This window comes from Vicugna pacos, chromosome X (genome assembly GCF_048564905.1).
Source record: "Vicugna pacos chromosome X, VicPac4, whole genome shotgun sequence".
Taxonomy (NCBI): domain Eukaryota; kingdom Metazoa; phylum Chordata; class Mammalia; order Artiodactyla; family Camelidae; genus Vicugna; species Vicugna pacos.
The window spans coordinates 4218065-4242713 of NC_133023.1; the positions used below are offsets into that span (position 1 = coordinate 4218065).

A 24649-nucleotide genomic window follows, 5' to 3' on the forward strand; every position below is an offset into this window, starting at 1 on the left:
GTTCCATGCCTATCAGCCTCCACGCAGCCAAACAGAGCTTTCCATTTCAACTGGCATCGCCCTCCTCCCCACTCCCCCAACCAGGGATGCGAGCAACCAAGGATCTCAGCTTTGCAGGAAGTGTCACCACAGCCTCGGCTCTGGTTCATGTCCATTTCATGGCATCCTCAGCTTCCTGATGGGTTAAAAAAGAATATGATGATTTTCACTGAGAGCCTCCTGTTGCTGGTAAGAAGGTGAAGTGGTGCAGCCACTGTGGATAATGGTCTGCCAGTTCCTCAGTTAGTCAAACGTAGAATTTCCACATGACCCAGCCCCACCCCCCCACTCCTAGATACCCACCCAAAAGACTTGTAAACAGGTGTTGAAACAAAACCCTGTACATCCATGTTCATTGCAGCACTAGTTAAAATATCCCTAAAGTAGAAGCAACACAGATGTCCAGCAGCAGATGCATGGATACACAAAATGTGTCATGGCCCTGCACAGGGGAATATTACTCAGCCCTGAAAAGGACTGAAGCACTGACACAGCCTTCAGTGTGGATGAACCTTGAACACATGATGAGAGAAGCAGACACAGAAGAGAGAAGAGATGAGAGATGAGAAAAGCAGACACAGAAGACCGCATACTGTATGATTTCCTTTATAGCAAATATCCAGAATAGGCAAATCCATAGAGAAAGCAAGGTAGCAGTTACCAAGGGCCAGTGGGAGGGGGAAATGGGGCAGTGAGTGCTTAGTGGACGCAGGGTTTTCTTTGGGGGGTGATGGAAACGTTCTGGCCCTAGATGGGGGTGTTGGGTACACAACTTACAGAATGAAATCTGTGCCAGTGAGTGGTCCACTTCCCAGTGGTCTGCATGGGGGGGGTTGATAGGACGTGAATTATTCCACAATCAAGAGAGTCGTGGTGATTTTGAGCCTTCGTGCTTTATCTCGTCAATGTGAGCAGGGCAGGGAGTGGTCCACTTTGGCTTTGTAAATCTTAAGTGCAGTGAATGCTGAATGCTTCTTTCATGTCCTATTTCTTTTCTTTTCTTTTTTTAAATTTTTTTGGGGGGAGGAGGTAATTAGGTTTTTACTGATTGATTTTTTTTAACCGAGGTACTGGGGATTCAACCCAGGACCTCGTGCACGCTGAGCACACACGGTACCACTGAGCTATACCCTCCCCACTCTGTTTCTTTTCTTGGAACATTTTCCACTGTGCACCTGTGTCTCGAGTGGACAGAGACATGCTGTCAACATTTGTGTTCTGGGGTGTCCTGGAAGGGTATTTGGGGTCTGAAGGCAAACAGACAGACAGTGTGGATCTGGGGAAGCAAACTCAGACCCCGAGCGCAGAGGCCAGGAGCTGGGGAACTGGTGTGAATGGGAGGCTCTCGGAGGAAACAGAGCAGAGAGATGCGTGGGGTGCTATTCCCCGAACACCTGAGTGCGCTGGGAGGGGAAGCGCTCCGTTCATGGACTCCTGACGCTTAACACGTGCGTTCTGCTTAACCAGACATGTATTGGGCTTTTTTCCATTTATTTTTTAACCATCTTGAAACACAGAGGGTGGTTTCGGAGACAGCAAAGGGACGACGTTCAGCTCTGTTGGAGTCTGTGTCTCCCTCTGCCTTGGCTGGTTTCTGAGCCCTCTTCCCAGAGAGGAAGAGGCTGCTAAGGTTCCCGCTCCAGTTTGATTTTGCTTTTGCCGAGACCCCCGTGGTGGACAGGACAGGGGAGCTGTGTTACAGCGAATGCCATTTCCACGGGTGCTTTGGCCAAAGCCCCGAGAGGCCGCATCGCGGGCCTTGGGGACCTTGCTGGGATGCGGAACGCGGAGACAGTAATGTGAGAATCCCACTCACGGACTCAGTCCGGTGGCCTCTGAGCAGAAAGGTGCGGGCGCAGAGGAGGGGCGTGAACAGTTGTAGCAGGCGACGTCCGCTCGCTTCCCGCCGGCTTCATCCACGGGATGCCTCTCTGACTGCCAGAACTTTGAACCCCCGTACAGAACGCTGTTTTAAAATTTTTCAGTCTCCCAAAGCGTATGAAAACGAAAGGAGATGAAGCGTTAGCAGGGATTTTCTCTGTGGTTCATCAACGTCTATCACTGTGCTGGATTCTGGTCGTTATAGCACAGCTCCATCTCAAAAGGCACTTTGCTTTTTCATTCAGAGGGGGAAGAAGTGTATCCAAGAGTTAAGATGACCTCTTACCTTAAAAGACAATGCGCTCCTTACAAAATAACACTTTTCGCAAAACATCCTTCATCAAAGCTCCGTGACGTCAGGTGTCTTCCGGGAAGCACGGGACAGGACTGAACATTTGCTCACAGTAGTGACGAGTTATGACGTGTGGAGTACGGAAATGGCTCATCTTCTTTTGTCTCAGAAGCAAGCCTTTCGATGTCAGTGTCCGGCGGCAAGAGGTTCAACTCCTCAGAATGAAAATAATGCATCAGCAGCAACAAAAATCTACTTTGTGAAACTTGGGGAAAACATGAAGGTAGTAACGTTTATGAAGCATTCATGTTCACAGACATTTCAACATGTTAACCTAGGGTGATATATGTGTGCATGTGTGTAATCCTTATTTATCAACTGAGACAGAAGCATATTTTGTCCTACTGCTTGTCACAACATATATATATTTATTGCATTTTTGTAATTCTATGTATGTATGTGTATATGGTATATACATACATATAGTGTGTGTGTGTGTGTGTGTATACTGTGCCCAAAGTGCCTTTTTGTTTTTCCGTTATTTAAGAATTCAGTGAGTCCAGAAGTACAACAAATCATAATAAAATTTATATGGAACCATCAAAGACCTAGAATTGCCAAAGCATTACTGAAGAGAAAGAAACAGCCTGGAGGAATAACTCTCCCAGACTTCAGACAATACTACAGAGCTACAGTCATCAAGACAGCATGGTATTGGTACAAAAACAGACATGTGGACCAATGGCACAGAATAGAGAGCCCAGAAATGAACCCACAAACTTTTCGTCAACTAATCTTCGACAAAGGAGGCAAGAATATACAATGGAATAAAGACAGTCTCTTCAGCAAACGGTGTTGGGAAACCTGGACAGCAGCATGTAAAGTGATGAAGCTAGAACACTCCCTTACACCACACACAAAAATCAACTCAAAATAGATCAAAGGCTCAAACATAAGACAAGATACAATAAACCTCCTAGAACAAAATACAGAAAAAACATTATCTCACATACATCTCAAAAATGTTCTCCTAGAACAGTCTACTCAAGCAATAGAAATAAAAGCAAGAATAAACAAATGGGACCTAATGAAACTTACAAGCTTCTGCACAGCAAAGGAAACCAGAAGTAAAACAAGAAGAAAACCTACGGAATGGGAGAAAATTTTTGCAAGTGAAACCGACAAAGGCTTGATCTCCAAAATATAAAGCAGCTCATACGACTCAATAAGAAAAAAATAAACAACCCAATCCAAAAATGGCCAGAAGACCTAAACAAGCAATTCTCCAAGGAAGACATACAAATGATCACAAAGCACATGAAAAAATGTTCAATATCACTAATTATCAGAGAAATGCAAATCAAAAGTACAATAAGGTATCACCTCACACCAGTCAGACTGGCCGTCATTCAAAAATCCACAAACAACAAATGCTGGAGAGGCTGTGGAGAAAAGGGAACCCTCCTGTGCTGCTGGTGGGAATGCAGTTTGGTGCAGCCACTGTGGAAAACAGTGTGGAGATTCCTCAAAAGACTAGGAATAGACTTACCATATGACCCAGGAATCCCACTCCTGGGCATATATCCAGAAGGAACCCTACTTCAGGGTGACACCTGCACCCCAATGTTCATAGCAGCACTATTTACAATAGCCAAGACACGGAAACAGCCTAAATGTCCATCAACAGATGACTGGATAAAGAAGAGGTGGTATATTTATACAATGGAATACTATTCAGCCATAAAAACCGACAACATAACGCCATTTGCAGCAACATGGATGCTCCTGGAGAATGTCATTCTAAGTGAAGAAAGGCAGAAAGAGGAAGAAAAATACCATATGAGATCTCTCATATGTGGAATCTAAGAAAAAAGAACATAAATACCAAACAGATACAGACTCATAGACATAGTATGCAAACTTGTGGTTGCCAAGGGGGCAGAGGGTGGGAAGGGATAGACGGGATTTCAAAATTGTAGAATAGATAAACAAGATTATACTGTATAGCACAGGGAAATATATACAGATCTTATGGTAGCTCACAGAGAAAAAATTTGACCATGAATATATATATATGTTCATGTATAACTGAAAAATTGTGCTCTACACTGGAATTTGACACAACATTGTAAAATGATTATAAATCAATAAAAAGAATCTAAAAAAAGAATTCAGTGAGTTGTTACTATGAATAATGACTCACGGATAAAATGAATAAAAGCATTCGAGTTGTTCATAATGTACATAAGTGAAGTATTTTCTGTTCAAAGCTGTGTGCAGCTCAGAGTGATCGCACGTGTTAGGGACACGTGCATTCCATAGTTATTTCTAAATCTGTAGGTGTTCACAGATGTGAATCCTGCAGACAGCCCAAAAAACAAGAAAACTGTGTAATAGTGGTCAAAGTCCAGGGTTAGCGTTAATCATGATTAATGATTTGGTGTCTCCTTGTCTATTTTATCTTATAAAATTGCTCAATTGCCATCAGCAGAGGAGTGCGTAAACAAAATGTGGTCCAATCCCACAACAGGATGTGATTTGGCCTTAAAAAGGGGAAAGATTCTGACACATGCTATGACACAGATGAACCATGAGGACGTTGTGGTCAGTGACACACATCAGACACCAAAGGACAAATCCTGTGCGAGTCCACTGGCAGGAGGCACCTGCAGTCATCAGATTCAGGGAGACAGAAAGGAGACTGGTGGGTGCCCTGGGCAAGGGGATCAGAAACTGTTGGGGGGATGTCATTTAATGGTGATAGAGTTTCAGTTTTGCAGGGTGAAGAGTTCTGAAGGTAGAGGGAGGTGATGGTTTTTAACGAGGTGAACGTACTTCATGGTCCTCAACTGTACACTTAAAAATGATTATGATGGTAAATTTTGGGGGATGGGAATAGCTCAGTGGTAGAACACATGCTTAGCATGCACGAGATCCTGGGTCCAATCCCCAGTATCTCCATTAAAAAACATAAGGAAAACAAAAAGGAAACATAAAAAAACAAAAAGGAAAAAGAAGATGGTTAATTTTGTTATGTGGATTTTATCACAGTTGCAAATAATTTTCAGCTGACGCCATGGGTCATAAAATAAGTAGTAACGCAGCCATGTACAAAGTATAATCGAATCCTCCCTCCATGCACACATGGCCCCGCCTACGTCCCGGGCAGTCACACTACGGCACACTCTTGTCTGGGCAGCTCTCAGGACCTGTCTCTCTAAATGGATCTGGGGTCCCACGGAGCTGAAATGTGATTCCTGCACTCATCCACTCGCCACATGTCCTCCAGCAGGTGATGTCACCTTTCAGCCTCACTTTGCTCACCTGTAAAATGGGTACAGTGCAGAGCCTGTTGCATTGGTGGGGACCTGTATAAAACAGACACCTGGAGCTTGGCAGTTTGATGCCATCTGAAGGGGCTGAGTTGTTCTTGCTGCCTCATTCTGAAGCCTTCTGCCCTCCTTTTCCCCACCAGGGTTGGATTTGTATTTTTCTGCTGGTCTGAACTCCAGGGACCTTTCAGGGGCCTGACATGGTGGGGTCTTTAAGAGATGGCAGGACAGTTAGTACCTTTGCTTGAGAAGTTCCCGGGCTCCTGGACTGGACCGGCAGGGACCTTATCTCCTGACAGGTGCAGTCACTTCTGTGCCGTTACATCAGCCTTTTCTGTTTCTCTGTCTTGGACCTTTGCTGGGACACCTCGTGCAGCTTGCGGTACCCAGAGATGAACTCTGACAACTGGGAGGTGGGGAGGAACGCTTTTCAGGAGGTCAAATAGGATCCAGTGTCAAATGCTCCTCAGACTCCGGTTTTCACGGTTTTCCTGGAATGTTTTGCTGTGCAGTGATGCCTTGAGAGCTTGTATGTCTTCTATCTAATGAGCAAACCATGCAGAGTCGTTTCCAGGCAGACATGGAGAAGAAACATCAGGTGTGGGGGGCAGAAACAGCGTGGGGTGTTAGGCACGCGAGGAGCCCTTTTATTGTACGAGGTAGGAATGAGGCAGTCTGCGGGGACCGGTGCTGATGGCTCACGGGTGGCTGCTGGGGGCTGGGGACTGGGGGCGGGGGGCTGGGGACTGGGGGCATCGCGCTGGGCTCCTTGCCGACGGCCCTCCCTCCTGTCTTGGGCTGCATCCGCTGGACCAGGGAGCCAGGGAGGATGTGACTCGGGGCTAGCAGATCCTTCAAACGTGCAGAATAGACTGTCTCCCCAGCTCTTCTGCAGATTTCAGATGTCCACATAGACGTTGGGCAAGACACACTTTTTAAAAAATAACTTTCTTTGTGAATTCTCTTTTTTAAAAATTTGTGTGTGTGTATATATATACATTATTGAAGTCTAGTCGGTTTACAATGTCGTGTCAGTTTCTGGTGTACAACTCAATGCTTCAGTCATACCTGAACATACATATATTCATTTTCATAATCTCTTTCTCCTTAAGTTACTACAAGATATTAAATATAGTTCCCTGTGCTATACAGAACTTGTTGTTTATCTATTCTATGTATATTATTATCAGCAAACTCAAACTCCCGATTTATCCCTTCCCCCTCCGTAACCATACGTTTGTTCTCTATGGCTGTGAGTCTGTTTCTGTTTTGTAAATAAGTTCATTTATCTTTTTTTTTTTTTAGGTTGCACATGTAAGTGATCTCATATGGTATTTTTCTTTCTCTTTCTGGCTTACTTTGCTTAGAATGACGATCTCCAGGTCCATCCATGTTGCTGCAAATGGCATGATTTTATTATTTACTTATGAATACTCCGTACATTGTACTACATGTCCTGGAGTAGGCTGAAAACCACAAAGACCAGACCCACCAGCCAGGGTTGCACAGGCAGTGAAAACACTGAATGCATGAGAACATTTAGTTTAGAAGAATCACAAGCGATCCAAATAGGTGTTTAAATCAATAGAAACAGTGTTTAGACACATATTCAGATGGGGTTTTTGCTGTCCTAGTGTCAGACTACTTTTCTTCATGAATTTAAAACAGGACATCTATTAGACAACACTTTGTGGACCAAATTTCATTGATACGTAGCTTGAATTGAACAAAAACTGCATTTCTTCTAAACAAAATATGCTTTGCAATACAGGTTTTTCTTTGTTTTCAATAACCCTTTTCCCCATCAAGCAAATAGATCGGGAGCATTTTGGTTGCCCTGGTAAAGTTTCCATTATGTAAGCGCAGTGTTAATTTTCCTTTAATGAACAAATTTAATGTAATTACATCTCTAGTTATGAAAATGTTCTCTTGTCTCTCTGCTTCATAATAATTCTGTTTCAGGAATAGCTACTTCTTCGAAAAAGTTTTTTTCTTCTGCTTGCTTTTTTGCCAAATTAAGGTTGTTCAGAAAAATAATTTAATATTTTCCAGGGGGGGAAATTATTCTGTTTTTCAGAAGTTAATGTGCCGTACTCTTGATATCTTGGAGCACTTCCATTTAATTTTTAAGCACTTTTATCAACTAACTCTGTTTTAATAGTTTGAAACATCTTTATAAACACCTTGCTCTAATCCATGTTTGTGGGGGGAAAAAAGTTCCGGTGACTTCAGACAGTAATAATGTAAATGCAGGGGGATTCTAAGTGGCTATTAAGAAACGTAAAGTTTCAAACATTCTCTCTTGGGCTGGTTGGTATTTCTCACGGTAGCCCTGATATCTACCCAGGCATATTTTGGAGATGTAATTAATGCTCTGCTGTCCCAGCGAGCTAACCAAAACCATCTGGCAGTTCAGAAATTAATATAGATATTAATAATTATTAATGGGATTTTACCCTGTTGGATTTCAGTTAAAAAGTTCTACACCTGAACTAGCCCTCTCACTGAAAGCACAGAAAGTTGAAATGATTTTTTTTTTCCAAAGGGCACACGTATATACAATGGATTCTTAAGACGGTGACATCTTGGCACAGAGAGGGTTTAAAATCTTAAATCCTATGCGTTTTCTGCCTTCCTGGTGCTGTTTGATGGCTAACAGCCGCAGTCTCTTTCCAGAGAGCAAGTGTGGAGTACTGTTCACTGCCCTCTCTTTTTAGATCTTTTATCTTATTTTATTTTATTTTATTTTATTTTTTATTGAAGGGTAGTCAGTTACAATGTGTCAGTTTCTGGTGTACAGCATCATGTCCCAGTCATGCACATATACGCCCTTTCTTTCTGACACTTCCTCTCTAGTCAGTTACCAAGCTCTACTGATGGCATCTCAGTGCAGTTCTCTTCTGCTCTGTCACTTCTCCCCACCTAGTCTGGGTACCAACCTCTTTGTAGGGTCATGGCCATCATCTTCACATCCGCCACAGCCTCTGCCCGTCTGTCCATCACAGAGTAGCAGAAGGACCATCTGAGAAAGGAAATCAAACCTGCCTTTCACTCCCTGATTAAAATCTTCACAGTCCCTCCATCACTTCTAGATAAAGAGGAAAATCCTTAGTAGGCTGACTGCATCCTCCCTGTCTGACCCCTGCTATTTCTTAGACTTTTCTCCACCTCATCACCTCATAGTAGGAGAAAAGACAGTTTCGCATGAAAGAACAGAAACAAACCAAAAAAAAAAAAAAACAACCAAGGCACGCAGTCACAGCAGTGCTGTGCATTCAGCCGTTGACACAAGCACAGGAAAAAAAAAAAATCAAACCATGGAGAGAAATACAGTAGCTGAGTGGTTCTCCAAATAGCTGGTTTATGTTTTTGTTTTTTCCTTCTGTATGCTTAGCCTGTAACTCAATATAGAAGAAAAAATTTATTTGGAAACAAAAAATCAGATTCAATTTTTGTGTGCAGTAAAAGCAGAGTAGCCCAAAGCAGGTGTCTGAAGAGCTGGATTTGGGGTGGAACTTTACTTGAGACTCACACAGAGCCTGAGTTTTGCTCCATTTAATCTCTTTCAGCCACCTCTGTCTGGGCTGCTACGGACTTTCTTCCTCTTCTGGCATTTTCAATTTTCAGTTGTAAAACAAATTCATTTTTTACATGTTTGTTGAGCTGAGCCACATATCTCTAAATTACTTACATAAATTCTGACCACTTACTCATAATGAAACATTTTCTTAAAATGGGTCCATCATGACCTTGTGAGTCACCACCATGGAAAGCTTTTTTCAGGTCCTCATCAACACAACTGAACTCCTCATCTTCAGCTGTTATACTTTGTATTAGGTATCTACTGCTGTGTAACAAACGACCCCATCCCAAACTTAGCAGCTTAATGCAACAGACATTTGTTATCTCCCAGGCACTGTGGGTCGGGAACCCAGGCACAGCTTAGCATCTGCTCTGATGAAGGTACCAGCCAGGGCGGTGGTCTCATCTGATGGTTCAATGCGGGCAGGGTCCATTTATAACCTCACTGGGTTGAGTTCCTTGTAGGCTATTGGCCTGAGGGTCCCAAGCTGGCCTCCCTCAGTTCCTCGTCATGGGATCTCTCCAGTGTGGCAACTCAGTTCATCAAAATCCAGCATGAGGTAGAATCTGCTAAAAAGATAGAGGTTATCGTGTTTTGCAGCCTAATCACAGAAGTGATGTCCCACCACTATGTCCATCTTCTGTTGGTTGGGACAGAGTTGCAAGGTCTAGCCGCGGGGAGGGGGTTATGCAAGATGTGAAATCCAGGGTTGGTGTCATTAGGCCATCTTTTAGTTGCACCCCGCATTTTTGTTTAAAGCTCTGTTCTGCTACTTATTATTGGTTTCACAGAACTGTAATGACAGTGCTGATAGCTACAACTAACAAGTCGTGGCCCCTGTGAGTCCCTAACTGAATCATAGTGCTACGTACACCATGTTATCCTCACAGTCATCCCCATTTTACAGAAGAAAATGTCAACCAAGAGGCTGAATGAACACCCCATGGTTTCTCTGCTAGGAAGTAGGGGAGCCAGGATTGAGATCTAATCTGCAGGGACCCCGTCTGTCAGTCTGCTGCTCATTTTAGTGGGTTCTGGGCTCACGGACTCCCTCCCTGGGCCAGCTGGGTCCTTGCAGAGCGGTTCTGTGTCTCATTCAACCATGAAACCACCACGAGACTGTCATGATGTCTCTTTGCCAGTTCTTAATCCCATAAGCATTTGTTAAATTGAAATGGCTCTGGTTGAACTGTCAGTGAATGACTTTTAGTTGCAGGGTTATTGGTAGATTAGAATACTCCCAAAAAGTTATATTTGTCTCACACTGCATCTTTTATTCCTGGAGGAAGGGAATGTTCCTTTTTTTTTCAAGCTTAATTAAGGTATAATTGGCCAGTAAAATTGTATGTATTTAAAATGAAAATACAGCGATTCGATACAGGTATACATTATGCAATGATTACCACAGTCAAATTAATTAACACATTCGTCACCTCACACAGTTATCAGGTTTTTTTTTAAATGGTTAGAATGCTTAAGGTCTACTGTTTAAGCACATTTCAAGTCAATAGTACAGTATTATTAACTATAGTTACCTTGCTGTATGTTACTTCTCAGAACTTACTCATCTTCTAACTGGAAGTTTATACCCTTGGACCAACATCCCCCCATTTCTCCTCCCGCCTTGACCCATGGCAACCACCATTATACCCTCTGCTTCTATGAATTCAACACTTTTTTTAGATTCCACACATGAGTCAGATCATACATTTTATGCGATTCCGCTGTTGGCTTATTTCCCTTAGGATAACGTTCTTCAGATGTATCCATGTTGTCGCACGTGGCCGAGTTTCCCTCTTTTTGAGTCTGAGTAACATTCCGTGATACCATGGAATTGTCTTTATCCATTCATCCATCCCTCGATGCTAAGGTAGTCTCTGCATCTTGGCTATTGTGACTAAGACTGTAGTGAAGTGGAGTATGGGTATGTCTCTCTTTGAGATCCTGATTTCGTGGAGACTCCCTATTTCCAGCCTCTCAGTGGAATGCTCCATACCGCAGATAGCATCTCGGTGATATACTACTCACTCAAGGAGATCATGCTTTATGCCCAAGACCTCATGACTGCTGGCCTGAGCTGCGACCCCTGACTCTTAAGCCTCCACTCCTTCCTCTACCTCCCAAGAAACAGAAAAGCCACCCGAGAGAGTTGGGAATGAGAGGGTGTTTCCTAGAAGTGCAGATGGAATGGTCACATTTCCCTGGCTCGGTATCTGTAGAGGAAGGGCGAGGGTGCCGAGTTTGCATTTATGGAAAGGTCTTTGGAAGTGGGGTAGATGAGTGGGGAGATTGATCGAGAGAGAGAAAGGTGTAGCTCCAAGTTGTCCTCGCCTGGGGGTGAGGATCCTTTCATCCAGGCAAGATGACTGGAGAAGGAACCTCTGATGAAAAGGCACGGTCGGGGAGATGGGCCGCGAGGACCAGAGACGGATAAGCAACAGGTCAGGCAAGAGGAGAAGGAATATTCGGAGGCTCGGGTCCTCTTTGAAAAGCCCCTGGGAGAGTGTTGCCCAAGTGCACAGGAATCCAAGGGCTTCTGTAACCGGCGGGGGGATGTTATGGCCGGGGAACGTTATGTGTTAGCATTGAACGTGTGCTCGTGGGCGCGAGGAGAAGCTCAGTCATTCTGATGGGTTGCAGTTTCCAAATCGTCCCACAGAAGCCAAGCTGCCCGACTGTGAGACCACAGGGAGTGAGCCGTAATCATGTTACGTCCAGGAGCAAAGTTTCACTGATGATTTTATAGACGGTGAGAAGGGTGACATGCGGAAAGTAAATGGGTGGTTCTCCACTGGGGGTGATTGTGTCCCCCAGGGGATAGGTGGCAGTGTCTGGAGACATTGTGGTTGTCATGACACAGGGTGAGAGGGTGGGCTCCAGGCGTGGAGTGGGGGGAGGCCAGGGACCCTGCTGAACACCCGCCAGGGAGCTGCCCAGGCCCCATCACGGGGAATCGTCCCATCTCCCCCCACCGAGAATCGTCCTGTCCTGAATGTCAGTGCTTCCAAGGCTGAGAAACCCTGATCACTATCTGCTCAGTCATGTGACAAATAGGTGTTCTTATTTCTTCACGGAGGTGACTTGATGAATAAGTAGGCAGAGCACCCAGAAAACTGCGGCTGTAAAATACGACATTTTGTTTATTTTCTACATAAAGCGAACCATGAAAATGTGAAGTCCTTAGAAGCACGCATCCACGGTGTCTTGGCCCTCATCTTCTGGGGTCTGAAAGATCTAGGCTGCCTTCTTAGGGAAGGCAGGGGGTCGGGAACCACAGTCTTTTCTGTGTTGCTGGTACTCGTTTTCATGCCGTCAAAGCCGTGTAGGGAGCCCTGAGCCCCCAGCCCTAAGCATTTCGCAGGCATCACTAATGGGCATCCTCAGTAATCTTCAGAACCTCTTGGGTGTCTCACGCTGTATATTTAGAGACAGGTGCTAAATTCTAAATCCTCCCTGTTACCCACAATAGGGTCATTGCAACTGCTGCAACTCCTGAAAACAGAGTTTCCTGACCTTTCTCGTTTTCTCTTTGAGTTGAGTCGGAGGGAGGAGTTTTAATTCAACAGTGTGAACATGGATTCTTGGTTTCATGCAGTTTTCTTTGGTACTTGTTCAACCAGCCACTGCCCTCATGGTGCCTCCCGTCCACTTAGGAAGGAGAGAAACCTTCCAATCTTCCATCCACAGAAGCTGTCTTTACTCGTTTGCTCAGTGACCAAATATTAGCTGTTTAGTGTCAAAGAGTGTGTTCCCAGAGAAGCAGCTTCTGGCATCCTCTGAGACTCTCTCTGGGGGAGCTGAGGGCGGCAAGCAACGCCACGTAAGGTAACACAGTTAGAGGGTCCAGGGATGCAGGCGTGAATGTGTTTGCGGACAGGGCTGTCGGCCGCCTCCCACACCAGGTGTGAGGGTCAGCTTGATGGAGAAGAAGGGAACAGATAGAAGAATGGGGAGGATGAACGTCGGGGTGGCTGGGTTGGCGTCCAGGTGTCCTTGGAAGGCAGCACCATGTTGTTTTCTCAGGCGAAATCACCACGGGATTCCGGCTCCACGTGGCTGTCATGCCTCGTGCAGAGACCCACAGCTCCAGTGGGATCCACATGTCCCAGGCCCCTCCACACCCCAGTGAGTTCCCGATGCCATAGGTTCTGCCAAGGTCTTGTCTCGCTTGCCTGAGTCCTGAGTTCTCTCGGGGTGAGCGCGAGCTCGGGTGGGTGCGTCCTTCAGCCTGGCCCCTGGGTCTGGCCCGTGGGCATTTAACCGCACCCAAGGGGTGAGGCCTGAGGATGCGTCTGCCCCCGGCTGCGCCGATCCTGGCAGGTCCTGTCCCTCTTCTGAGTATTCACTGGGCCGTGTCTGTGGGCATCAGGCAGGGAGTTCCAGGTGTGCCCCTTTCAGCGGTGTCTTCCCCCAGAGTCCTGCAGCCTGTAGTTCCCAACTGGAGTGCAGTGCCATCGGGTGTGCGTTGGGTGAACGGGATCCCCTCCTCCGGTGTGTTGGCTGCCTTCCGTGAGCCGGCGCCCAGAGCCAACCCAGGCTCTGAACTTTGCGTCCCTGGAGTTTGGAAAGGTTTGCGTCAGGCCCACGTGTACATGTTGCCTTGTAAAGGCTGCTAGTCTGACACTTACAGCTAATTTTAGAAAGCATTTCACATTGAGAGTTTGATGGCCCCAGAATGACTGTCTTTCCACGGTTAGCGGGTGACAGAGCCCGCCTTCCGTAAAGACATGGTTGTGCTTTCATTTTTCCAGACAGAGTCTGCATTTCAGTTTCGGATAGAAAGGAGAGGTTGCACGGCGATCCAGGGAGAAGGGCATGTTTGGTTTTGGAAACAACCACGCAGGGAAGAGAGGCTACAATTCAGTTTGGAGCCCACATGGTCCGGGGCTGGTGGGGTGCAGGTAGAGAGCACCCTCTTCTAGAAGGAGAGGGGAGGGTCCCAGAGAAGGAGAAGTGTCCCCCTCACGCCGCCAGCACCCCTCACGCATCTCTTCCCCTCTGCCCTCTGCAGGAAGATGAGGACCCTTCTGCTCGTGATCCTGTTCCTGTGTGGGGCCCGGAGCCGTGCGAAGTCAAGGCCCAACTTCGTCCTGTTCATGGCGGACGACCTTGGCATTGGGGATCCTGGTTGCTATGGAAACAAGACCCTCAGGTGGGGCGAAGCGGCTGCCATATGAACACAGGCCTCCCTTCGTAGGGCATCACCCCGTGATGGGGGACACAAGTTCGCAGGGCACAGGCCACGTGGGGACGTTTAACGCCCCCAGACTACACACCTGGGTGTGTGACTTCACACGTACGGGCGTCAGGAAGGGAGGTGTGAAGGCGTTTCCTGTTTGAATCACCGTTGGCAGTTGGATAAACTCCAAAGGCTCGCTGGGGAGACATTCACAGTCATTCTTTCTTCCTCGCCGCTACTACGCTGCTTTTTCACACTCTCATTTTAACTCCGTTTGGTTCACTTCCTGTGTTTTGTCTTCTTTTTCGGCGTGTGGCTCTGGTCCCAGTGGGGCCCCGTGCCACCCGGCGTCTGAACTGCTCATTCGCACCTCTCGACCTGCTTCCCGCTCTGGCCCAGGCTGTTCTGGATGGGCAGGCTGGGGACAGCTGTCCCAAGGACACGGGGCACGTTTGATGATGACAGAACTTTCCAAGGGCCAGGGCAGACGGCAGTGGGAGGAAAACAAAACACACAACAGGAGCCGGGCTCAGGGACCGAGGACGGCGTTGCGTGGGTCCCTTTGGTTTAGAATCGAAGTCGGTCCTTTTGCAGAAGAATATTGGCATTAGCGTTGCACTTTCCCTCTCTCTTTTTTTTCTTTTTTAACTTTCCCTTAAGTTTTTTAAATCTCTTTATGATCACGGAGGAGGGTTGACATAATGCTGAGTCTTTGCAGGGCTTCATGTCGCACATGACTATTGCGAACGGAATTAAAGGAGAGGAGGGTTCCACTAGAATTTTCTTGTAAGATCTGTGAATAATTACTCTGAAGCTCGGGACGATGGACAGCTAAGGGTCGCACGGTCGGATTTTTTGTCACTTTGTTCCCTGGGAACCCTCATCGTCTTACCAGCATGACTGTGCCTCTGGGGAACTGCGTTTCCGTGTTACTGTCAGATCAAACAAAATGAAGTGAATTATTCTTTGGAGGAGAGCGGGCGAGTGAGACGCAGCCAGACGTGTGTCAGTTCCCACCCGAATCTGTGCATCACATGTTCCTTCTTATTTAAGATGTGTGCTGACCTATGACACTTGTTAGATTTTAAAAAAACAAGTATTCAGTGTTCTCTTAAAATTTTAGCAGACCACGTATGTTTCTTTCCCCAACTTTTGCCTCATTTTGTGAAAAGTTTAGCTCTCACTGGCATTTTTTGACATGAACCTTGTTATTAATTTAATTTTTTAATGAACGTCATGATGACTTCTCTTTTTTTCATTTGAAGTATTATTTTTAAATAGCACAAGATATTAGTGTAATATTCGACATGATAGTCCTCAAGTTTGCTGAGGTAGCAGGTGATTCTCCCTACTAAGCTGTCTTAATTACAAAGTTGCAGTCAAGCCTTTAAGGTTCAGAGTCTACAAGTTACCAAAAGAAAACAAAACAAAAAAAAAGCTATAAAATCCCAGAAAAGAATTCACGTCCGTATTACCCTAAATCTGTCTTGCTCTCCGTATGAGAGTCCGCTGGTTTCTAGTTGTTCTTTTTTATTTTGCGGGGAGGTGGGAGATGCGTGTTATCAGGTTTATTTGTTCATTTAATGGAGGTACTGGGGATTGAACCCAGGACCTCGTGCATGCCAGGCAAGAACCTTACCGCTGAGCTATTCCCTCCCCCTCCTAGAGCCTGCTGCTTTCTGAAGTATGTTTTCTCATTTTACATTTTATAGCATCACAGCGTCGAATCATCAAATTTCTCGGTGCCCAGTCTAGGCACTGGGAGGTTTAAGTCAGATGCACAGACAGGTTCCGCAAGGGACGAGATGCGGGCCCCCACCCCTCAGGCAGCCGTCTTGCGGGGAGTGAGGTGAGCCACGCCATCCCGTTACCGGGAGGCGGCTACCTTGGTGGGGGCTACAGAGGGACCTTCTCCACGTGAGACAGGCCCCTCCCAGCGGACAAGGAGGCCGTGGGGAGGGAGGTGTCACATCTGCACTCAGAACTGAAGTGTAGAAGACGTAGAGCCTGGCAGAGAGGCAAGGGCCGGGGTTCCCTTCGGGGGATGCGGGATAGCCTCTCGGCCTGGTCGCAGACCTGACGGACCTCCGTTTCTCAGTGCTGAGGGGTCAGGCATGACTTCCTGCGGTTCTGGGCCCAGCCGTTCCTGGAGAAGAGGCCCCAGGATGGTGTGTCTTACGTAACATGTCATCCTAGAAGTGAGCCCACGAACAGGGGTTCATTTTGTGTTAAAAGCCCTGAGCCCACGAGGGTGTGCGTGACTCACCGCATGTCGTGGTTTCACACTGGCATGTGTCCATCTGTCCTGGAGTCTGGGAGCCCGTTTGTTACCGGCCACTGGTCGGTGCACGTGGGCCCCATTCTCTCTTTCTCCAGGGAATTCCCTCACCGCCCCCTTCTTCCTGGGGGCACATGGAAATTAGACAGAGCAGGTGACAGCTGGGTCGGACCTGCTCTTTGACTGTGGTTGGGAAGAGAAGAGCCAGGCTGCCCCCAGAGCTTTCATTCGGGGGCACAAGGGAACAGGGTAGGGGGCCCAGGTGAGGGAAGGGTGAGACTTTGACCCATCTCCCTCCCCCTCCTCACAGCAGCCCATTCTCAAGACTCGGGTCCTCGCTTGTAAACCAGGCCTCGGGGAACTGAAGCTCAGAACCTCCCAGGGTGGGGTCGGGCCCCTGGAGCGGGCAGACCTGGACCCCGTTGTCCCCTGCGGGGCTTTGTTCTCTGAACCTTGGCTGTGTGTCACTGCTCCCCTTCCCCTCCCCTCCCCAACTGCACTCAGCCCTCAGCGTCCCCACGTTCCTGAGAAGTGACTCGCTTTACGAAGCCACAGAGAAGGCTTTCTTTCCGAGGTCACGATGGATGACGCGAGTCTCTTGTTCCAGGACTCCCAACATTGACCGGTTGGCCAGCGAGGGGGTGAAACTCACTCAGCACCTGGCGGCCTCCCCCCTGTGCACACCCAGCAGGGCGGCCTTCTTGACCGGCCGCTATCCCATCCGATCAGGTAACCTCCCGGCTCCGTCACTGTGGCCCTGGTCCTCCAACCAGTCTTGATGGCTCTCCCGTCTTAATGGCTGATTTCTCCTGCTTCAGGGATGGCATCTCAGTCCCAGGTGGGGGTTTTCCTCTTCTCGGCCTCTTCGGGAGGACTTCCCCGCAGTGAGATTACGTTTGCTAAGCTTCTGAAGACGGAAGGCTATTCAACAGCTCTAATAGGTACGGGCCGCGGAGGGGGAGGCGAGGACCGGGACAAGATGAGTGCGAGAGTGGGGAGGGCGCGAGAGCAGCCTTCTTAAGGGTGACGCTGCTGACACAGTTTGCACAACTGTAAATAGGGAAGACATGATTTCAGTTCTAAATCAAAGCACCATGCCTGTGTGTGCTATTTGAGTGTGTAGATGGGCGTCCTTACCTGTGTGTGTGTGTGGATGGATGGGTGACAGATGGGAAGATAGGTGAGATAGGTGATGGAGACAGGGATGGATAGTTCAGTCGATGAAATGGATGATGGGTGGAGGGAAAGGACTGTTTGTGGGAAAGGAAGTGAACGTGGTCGGGTAGGGTTTGGCGGATGGATGTGCAGAAAGAGCCCGCTTTGCTGTGCGTGGGAGCCGGAAGTGCTCCTTCACGTCAGGGTGTTCACTGGGACTAAACGTGCCGCCCATTTCTCTGCTCAGGGAAGTGGCACCTGGGGACCAGCTGTCACAACAGAACCGACTTCTGCCACCACCCCTTAAGCCACGGCTTCGACTACTTCCACGGGCTCCCGGTGACCAACCTGAGGGACTGCAAGCCTGGAGATGGCACTGTCTTCACCGCGGCCTTCCAGCTGCTGGTCTTCTCGCCCCTGCAGGTCATCGGCATCACGCTGCTCACCCTGGCGGTGCTCAAGTACCTGGGGCTGCTCCGCGTGCCCCCTGCCGCCTTCTTCTGCCTCCTCTTCCTGGCCGCCCTGATCCTCGTCCTCCTGCTGGCCTTCCTCCATTACTTCCGGCCCCTGAACTGCTTCCTGATGAGGGACCACGACATCAGCCAGCAGCCCATGTCCTACGACAACCTCACGCAGCGGCTGACGGCGGATGCGGCCCAGTTCCTACAACGGTGGGTGTCGCCTCCGGTCCCCATGCTGCCAGCGAGACAGAACACGTGATTTCGGGTATCTCCACGGGGGAGGGGGTGTTGCCGGAGATGGGGTTCTTGTCTCTCCGCAGAGAGAAATCAGAGATAGGACACAGAGGTCAAGAAAGTAAAGTGAGGATGTGTGAAGTGATAGGACGCTCTCAAGGGGAGAGCGGGCAGGCTCAGGTGAGCGGCTGCCCTGAGTTTCTTCGGCAGGTTGGTTACACAGGGTGTAAAAATGAGTGGGCCGAATACATTGAGGGGGGAAGGGTGTGGGGTCCTATTCCCTGATTTTCATCCCAACTCCACCTTCTCGAGGGTGGGAGAGATTTTCGTCCTTATTTAATCTGGATCACAAGTGTCACGGCGGCGGTGCGTGATGGGTGCTTCTAATCTGCAAGGCTAATTTTGTTGTAATGAGGGCATAGTGAGCAGAAGGCTACATTCGGACACTGCAGATTCCTGCCCTTTTCCCCCTTTTTTGTCAGCCTCCAGGGCACTTGCCAGCCTACAATGTGTGACCACTCATCAGCCCAGAGGTTCCTGCTTTCCTTTCTCTGCCCACGGGGCCCCTGGTGCTTACATGATGTTGGTTTTCCTGTATTTGTCCCCCTGCCTCTCTTTTTGCCCAATTCCTGCCATCTGGCCTGAGTCCCCCTTTCTCTGCTCATGTCTGGCTGTCTTCCTGCTCTCACAGAAGCACGGGGTGGTCCTCCTCAGCATGTTTCCCCTCCCATGCTTAGTGGGTTTCCCCAGCCTGGCTCTCTGCAGGACGGATGGGGGAAATGAAATGGCACGTGTTGGGGGCTGGGGGGCTGGTCTCAGGAATAACGATGCTGTAGGCTCTCCCCACAGACACTTTGCCAGTTTCCCCATGTCCTGTGCTTGTGAAGCCACACCCCAAGAAGCTCTGTGGGATGACAGCTGTGGGAAGAGGGGACTGTGTATCAACACAGTCTTGAATCTTCCAATGGGCGAGCAAGAGAGGAAAAGGAACTGTGCGTTGTTGACTGTAGACGTTGCCCTCGTGATGTGAACAATGTGGAGAGAGCCAAGTGTTCTAGGCACGTTTCTGAGCAAAACCACCCCGTGAGGACACTGGGTGATCCCTCTGGGGTCTGTTAGAGCTGCTTGAGTTTATACTTTTGGGGGGCTGCAGTCAGCCAAGGGGATGACCAGGAACAGAGACACTGACACAAGTCTCTCTCAGTAACACTGGCTGTTAAAAACAAACAAAATGTTTTGTTCCCTTTGTAACGTGAGACGACTGTCGATAGACAAAGATGGAAACTCGATGTGGAAATCAGATGTTTGATCTTGGTGGGTCCTTGCTACGCCCGTGAGAGCAGGTCTGTTCAGGCAGCAGACAGTGGGGAAACCTCTAAGATGGTGCGTTGAATGATGTAACGTAATTCGACTCTTTAGAGAAGGGGGAGGTGTTACCTGGCCGTCATGCTCGTGAACATCTATGTCTGTGATTTTGCATGTGGAGGTACCATTGGGTCATCATGCCTTCGGTAAGCCGAGCCATCTGCCCGCAACGCCAGAGGTGGGCATCCCTGGGGCGGCCACCCACATCCTGGGCACGGCACTTGCTCAGGACTGTCCGTGGTGGGGTTGCCTTTAATAGCTTAGTACGTGGTGGCAAGTGAAATTGGGTCATTAGAAGTTCCCACAGGTAGACCAAGAAAGGGAGAGGGGAGACGCTCTTGACTGGAGCTGCAGAATTGCGATTCCTCAGACTTTGTGTTGGGAGATCCTGGGGTGTCAGTTGAAAGTGGAGAGTGCCAGTCCTCTCTGTGGAAATCCCTGCTGGGTAGCTCGAAGGTGACAACACTGTACCTCCCCAAGAGGTGTTTAACTGAAACGCAAGTTTCCTGAAATGATTTTATTTTCTCTGTAGAGTGATCACTTCTGATGCGTTCCACCTGATACTGTTCTGTTTCTTTCTTTTTGTTTTTTTAATATCTGACTGTGACACTCCATTCATGTCATGACTCAGCCCTCGGTCCCAGTCTGCATGGTTGACAAAGCTTTCACCTCGCCAGTTAAACTTGCAGTGTCTTATAAACAAGAGAGGGGCCGTTCCAAGGTAGAACGGTGTTCCACGGAGGTCAAACCTATCCTCTTAAGCCAAAACGCACAAAAAAGTCTGCTGTTTGGCAAATTTGCCAGTATAGCTGGACCACTCTCCGTCTACAGCCATCTCTCAGAAACATGCAGGGAGGAGATTAATACTTCAGAGCTCAATGCAAAATGACAGAGATCAAGAATGTTGCTCAGCTTGCAGGGTGAATCACTTTTTTTTTCCATGTGGTATTTGGACGAAAAAGATTGAATCTATACAGACTTTGAATATTTATATGATTACAAGACGTTTTCATGAGTTCCTCAGCGTATGATTTTAGGAGGGCGGCAAAGCGAATTTGATCAGCTTCGGGATGTTGAAGCCCAGCCAGTTTTTCTTGATTACGTCGGCGTTTCTTACATTTTCTTCCAGAAGTAGAGATTCGGGTGTTCTAGCAACACCATAGTGGAGGTTCTGGTTACTGAGGTTTTTTTGGGTTTTTTTAAGGGTTTAGTCTTCAAAGAGGTGACTGTAGAGTGAATGACCACTGCCCACGTTGGAGCACTGCACAGATGGTCAGTATTAGTGACCATGCTGCCATGTGTTTACCACGAGGCCATTCTCAAAAAAACTTCTGCATCTGTTATCTGATGATTCAACGATTTAAAGCATCTCCCGTAAAGTCTCCCCTGGGTGACACTGTCTTCCTGTGTTACATGGTACATGTCTGATCTGCTGAAGGCTGATGTCCACGGTTCTTCAGAGAATTGCCTTAATGTGACACCAGAGAATCATAACCCACGGTGACAATACCATTTCTATAAACTTTTGTTTTCAGGGATCCAGAGACACATTTATATGAGTTATCTCATTGACCAGAGTGTCTTGAATCATTGGGGCAGGTCTCACCAGCTTTGTGAGACACGCATTTGGGGCTCATCAGAAGCAGGGACAGCTCATCCAAGCAATGACAGTGTCTGTGAGATTGACTCAGGTGCCTTGGCATCAGAATTTCCCAGTCGAAACCAGTGCCTTATTTCAGTGGGTTGCTGTGGAAACAGTTTTCGGGGGGATACAGCTCCCCTTCAGTGCACTTGTCAGAGGCGATGAGGAAAAGGATTTAAACGCTCATTTCTAACATTTATATTCTGTCTCTGAGCCTGGGGACTGAAATGGTTTCTGCTCAAGGGTTTGTTCTCGAGATGCTGACTTCAGGTTGGAAGACACGAATGACGGGGACCTAAGGGGGAGGCACTTGATTGCTTCTTGGTCCTCTCAAGTGTGGTCTGCTTAGCTGCATTCAGGTCCATGCATCAGGATTACAAGTGTGTACTTCCAAATTGAAGAGAGCGATGGCTTGGAATATATAACCGTGCCCTCCACCACGATCCCTCACCCTAATTGACTCTTTTAGGGATAAAATTTGTCTTGGGAAGACGTTTCTATGGCTAGAGAGGTAGATAATTAGCTCACCATATGTTATAAGCTGTGTAGTAATTCAAGACATAGGGCATCCTTAATATACTTTAATTAGCAAGAAATCCCTGTTGCTCTTGCAGGCAGGAATGACCTGTAGATTTCTTGAGAGATACTCAACTCCCCTCATGTGCGCCGAAGGAAGGGTCCTTCAGCCATCCTGCGTTCCTCCCGTGCCGTGACTCTCTTCCGTGCTTTGTGAAACAGGTCCAGCTGGGGTGCCCAGCGTGGGGCATGTTCACGTGTAACCGGCACGGATTAATTACATGCGGTAGGCACTGCGGATACGCACAGCATCTTGGGCACGTTTCGTAGCCCTCACGTCTTACAAAGCTGCCCAGGGACCCTGGGAGGTGGGTAAAGAGATGGCTTCTTGTGGGAGAATTGGAGACTGAAAACTTGTGAGTGATGGCAAAAGCCGCACAGCCAGTAGTCGGCCGTGGATTAAAACCCACATATAACTCTCCACGAGGGCTCTCTTGAGCGAGCCATGACGAGCTAGGCATCTTCTTTGCTTCCACACCTATTCTGCCATCTTAGTAGTAAGGTCTGAGTATGGATTCATCGGAAGAGGGTAGGGAGTTCCACACCCCTTCTCCAAGTGGAGGAGTCCGCGTCTCATACCCCAAAAGGAGAATGCGCCCTGGAGGAGAATGACTCTTACACAAACTTCCACGTGCGTAGTGTAATCATTACTGTGGCGAGGGAGACAGATCTGGGTGTCCTGAAAAGAAGATAAAGGCTGCGTGGTGATGGATGGTGAACTTAACCAAGTTAATTCTGTTCCCAAGGTAGTTTTTGTTTTGTTTGAGTCGAGGCCACGTGTACAAAGGTTCGATGCCAGTGGGTAGAGTGGCATTCATGTTTCCAAGGTCCCCCAAAGAGAGAGGTGAATCCGGGTCATTCTGCTGGGTCAACAGCCAGGTTTGGTGGCTGGTTTCCTGTTTAAATTCTGTGCAAACAGTGCTTCGTTGCTAAGAAAAACGTTTCAGTTGAAAGAAACCACCGTGTGGTTCTCTGCCAATCAAGACGTGTTCCGTCTGAAGAGGAAATTTTCTGAAACGATGATGACTTTATGCACACCCACTTGATTTGTGTAGCTCAGGGTGTCCAGTCACCGGATTCATAAATTCATATGAAATTGACCAGGAGTGTTCACTTCTCAAAGTCCTGCTTTACGGAAGTTGCGTCACCATATTCAGTGTGTGTGTGTGTGTGTGTGTTCACGTGTATTTTGAAAGGCTATCGTCAAGAGTGAAATACATGCTAATAACTTCCGTTTGAGTTCATTTGGGGATATCTCTCAGGGTTCAGTGTCCTTTAGGGACTGCTGGGCAACAGATCCGAAATTTGGGAATGACACAGAGTTCTAGTTTTCATCTCTGGTTCCCCAGAGTTGTAAGATCGCTTTTTCTGATTTTAACAAAAACCGGTCCGTGACCTCTCTCCATGGGGAAGCCAGCGGGACATCAGAAGTACAGGGAGGGTGAGTAACAGGGGGAGATCGCCTGCACAGGGAAAGGCTGAGCCCTCAGGGGGTCCTCACAGGGAGGAGCTGCCTGTAGCACTTTTCAGGGTCTGCAGTTTTGTGGTGAATAAATACGCCTTTCTTACCAGCACGGCTTGTGTCATCATCACCCCCTAAAAGCTGTGACAGCTGAGAAATGCATCATCGGGAGCTTTGACCTTTTCTCTTGTTCCGTTGCATCATCATTTGGCTCCATCCGGATCCTGAGATGCGTTTACAGAGCACCTCCAACCCGGCCTTTCCCAGGTCCAGCTGGGCGATGGTGTAAGTGGCCGTGATGGATGGCTGTGAGCTGACCCAGAGGTGCTTTTGAGAAAAGGGATTGTGGGATGATTTTGTTAGTTCAGAGAAGAGATTAAGCCAGAAAGGAATAGGGGCGACACTGATTTTTAATTCATGGGGAGAAGAGTAAATCAAATTGAAGATGAAGGGACACACAGGGACACACACACATACACATGCACACACTCTCAAGAGTGGAAAGGTTAAATAATTAAGGAATGTTCTTGTTCCATAGAGGCACATGGTACTTGACTGGCTTGTCACTTTGATGGTCCAGCGGGATATTAATTTAGAGTTGGGAGTGTCCTTTGGATGCGCCCCCTCATTCGGGCTGAGCCAACCGCAAGCTGAACGTGGTCATAGAGGAGGTTTGTCTTCAGCCACACGGGGTCCGGGTCCACGGCACACCTCCCTGAACGGGGCGTGCACAGAGCGCTCTCAGACCACCCCTGTTTCATCCAACGCTCAGATCCCTTTCAAGCCCTGGGATTATGACCCAGACTGGAACCAGGAAAGGTGAGCTTTGCTGTAATAGATTTTGAAGGACAGGTACGCAGGGGCCCCAGCTGGCGAGGAAACACCTGATGTGAGGTGCGAGTCTGGGGGCCATGGGGGCTGCACTTGGCCCACCTCATTCAGGCTGCTGAGTCCTGAGGGCCCCAGCTGCCCGCGATCCCGCAGGCATGTGGGCCGGTGCTCCTGACTTCCCAACCTGCCAGACAAGTCAGAAATCAGAAGTATTTTGCAAAGGGGAGCTGTTTGGGGAGAATTTTTCTAAACGGCAAGGGTCTCAATTTTTTAAATACTAGCTCGGGTTTTTAGCCCTGTGTCCCCATGCTCAGTGAGTGGGTACAAGCACCGTGCTTT

At 48.0% G+C, this 24649-nt stretch overlaps 1 protein-coding gene across 8 annotated transcripts in view; it reads left to right on the forward strand.

The window, feature by feature from the left end:
* The window catches only part of STS (steroid sulfatase), a 371683-nt gene that overhangs the window by 52556 nt on the left and 294478 nt on the right, over window positions 1-24649 (forward strand). For all 8 annotated transcript variants that reach the window (XR_012067470.1, XM_072956013.1, XM_031671240.2 and 5 more), the window contains 4 exons: window positions 14139-14279; window positions 17192-17313; window positions 17403-17525; window positions 17987-18410. Coding sequence is in view for 7 of the 8 variants with exons in the window: in XM_031671240.2 (XP_031527100.1) it covers window positions 14139-14279; window positions 17192-17313; window positions 17403-17525; window positions 17987-18410 (810 nt within the window). In the remaining variant the exon portion in view is untranslated. The remainder of the gene's footprint in view (window positions 1-14138; window positions 14280-17191; window positions 17314-17402; window positions 17526-17986; window positions 18411-24649) is intronic.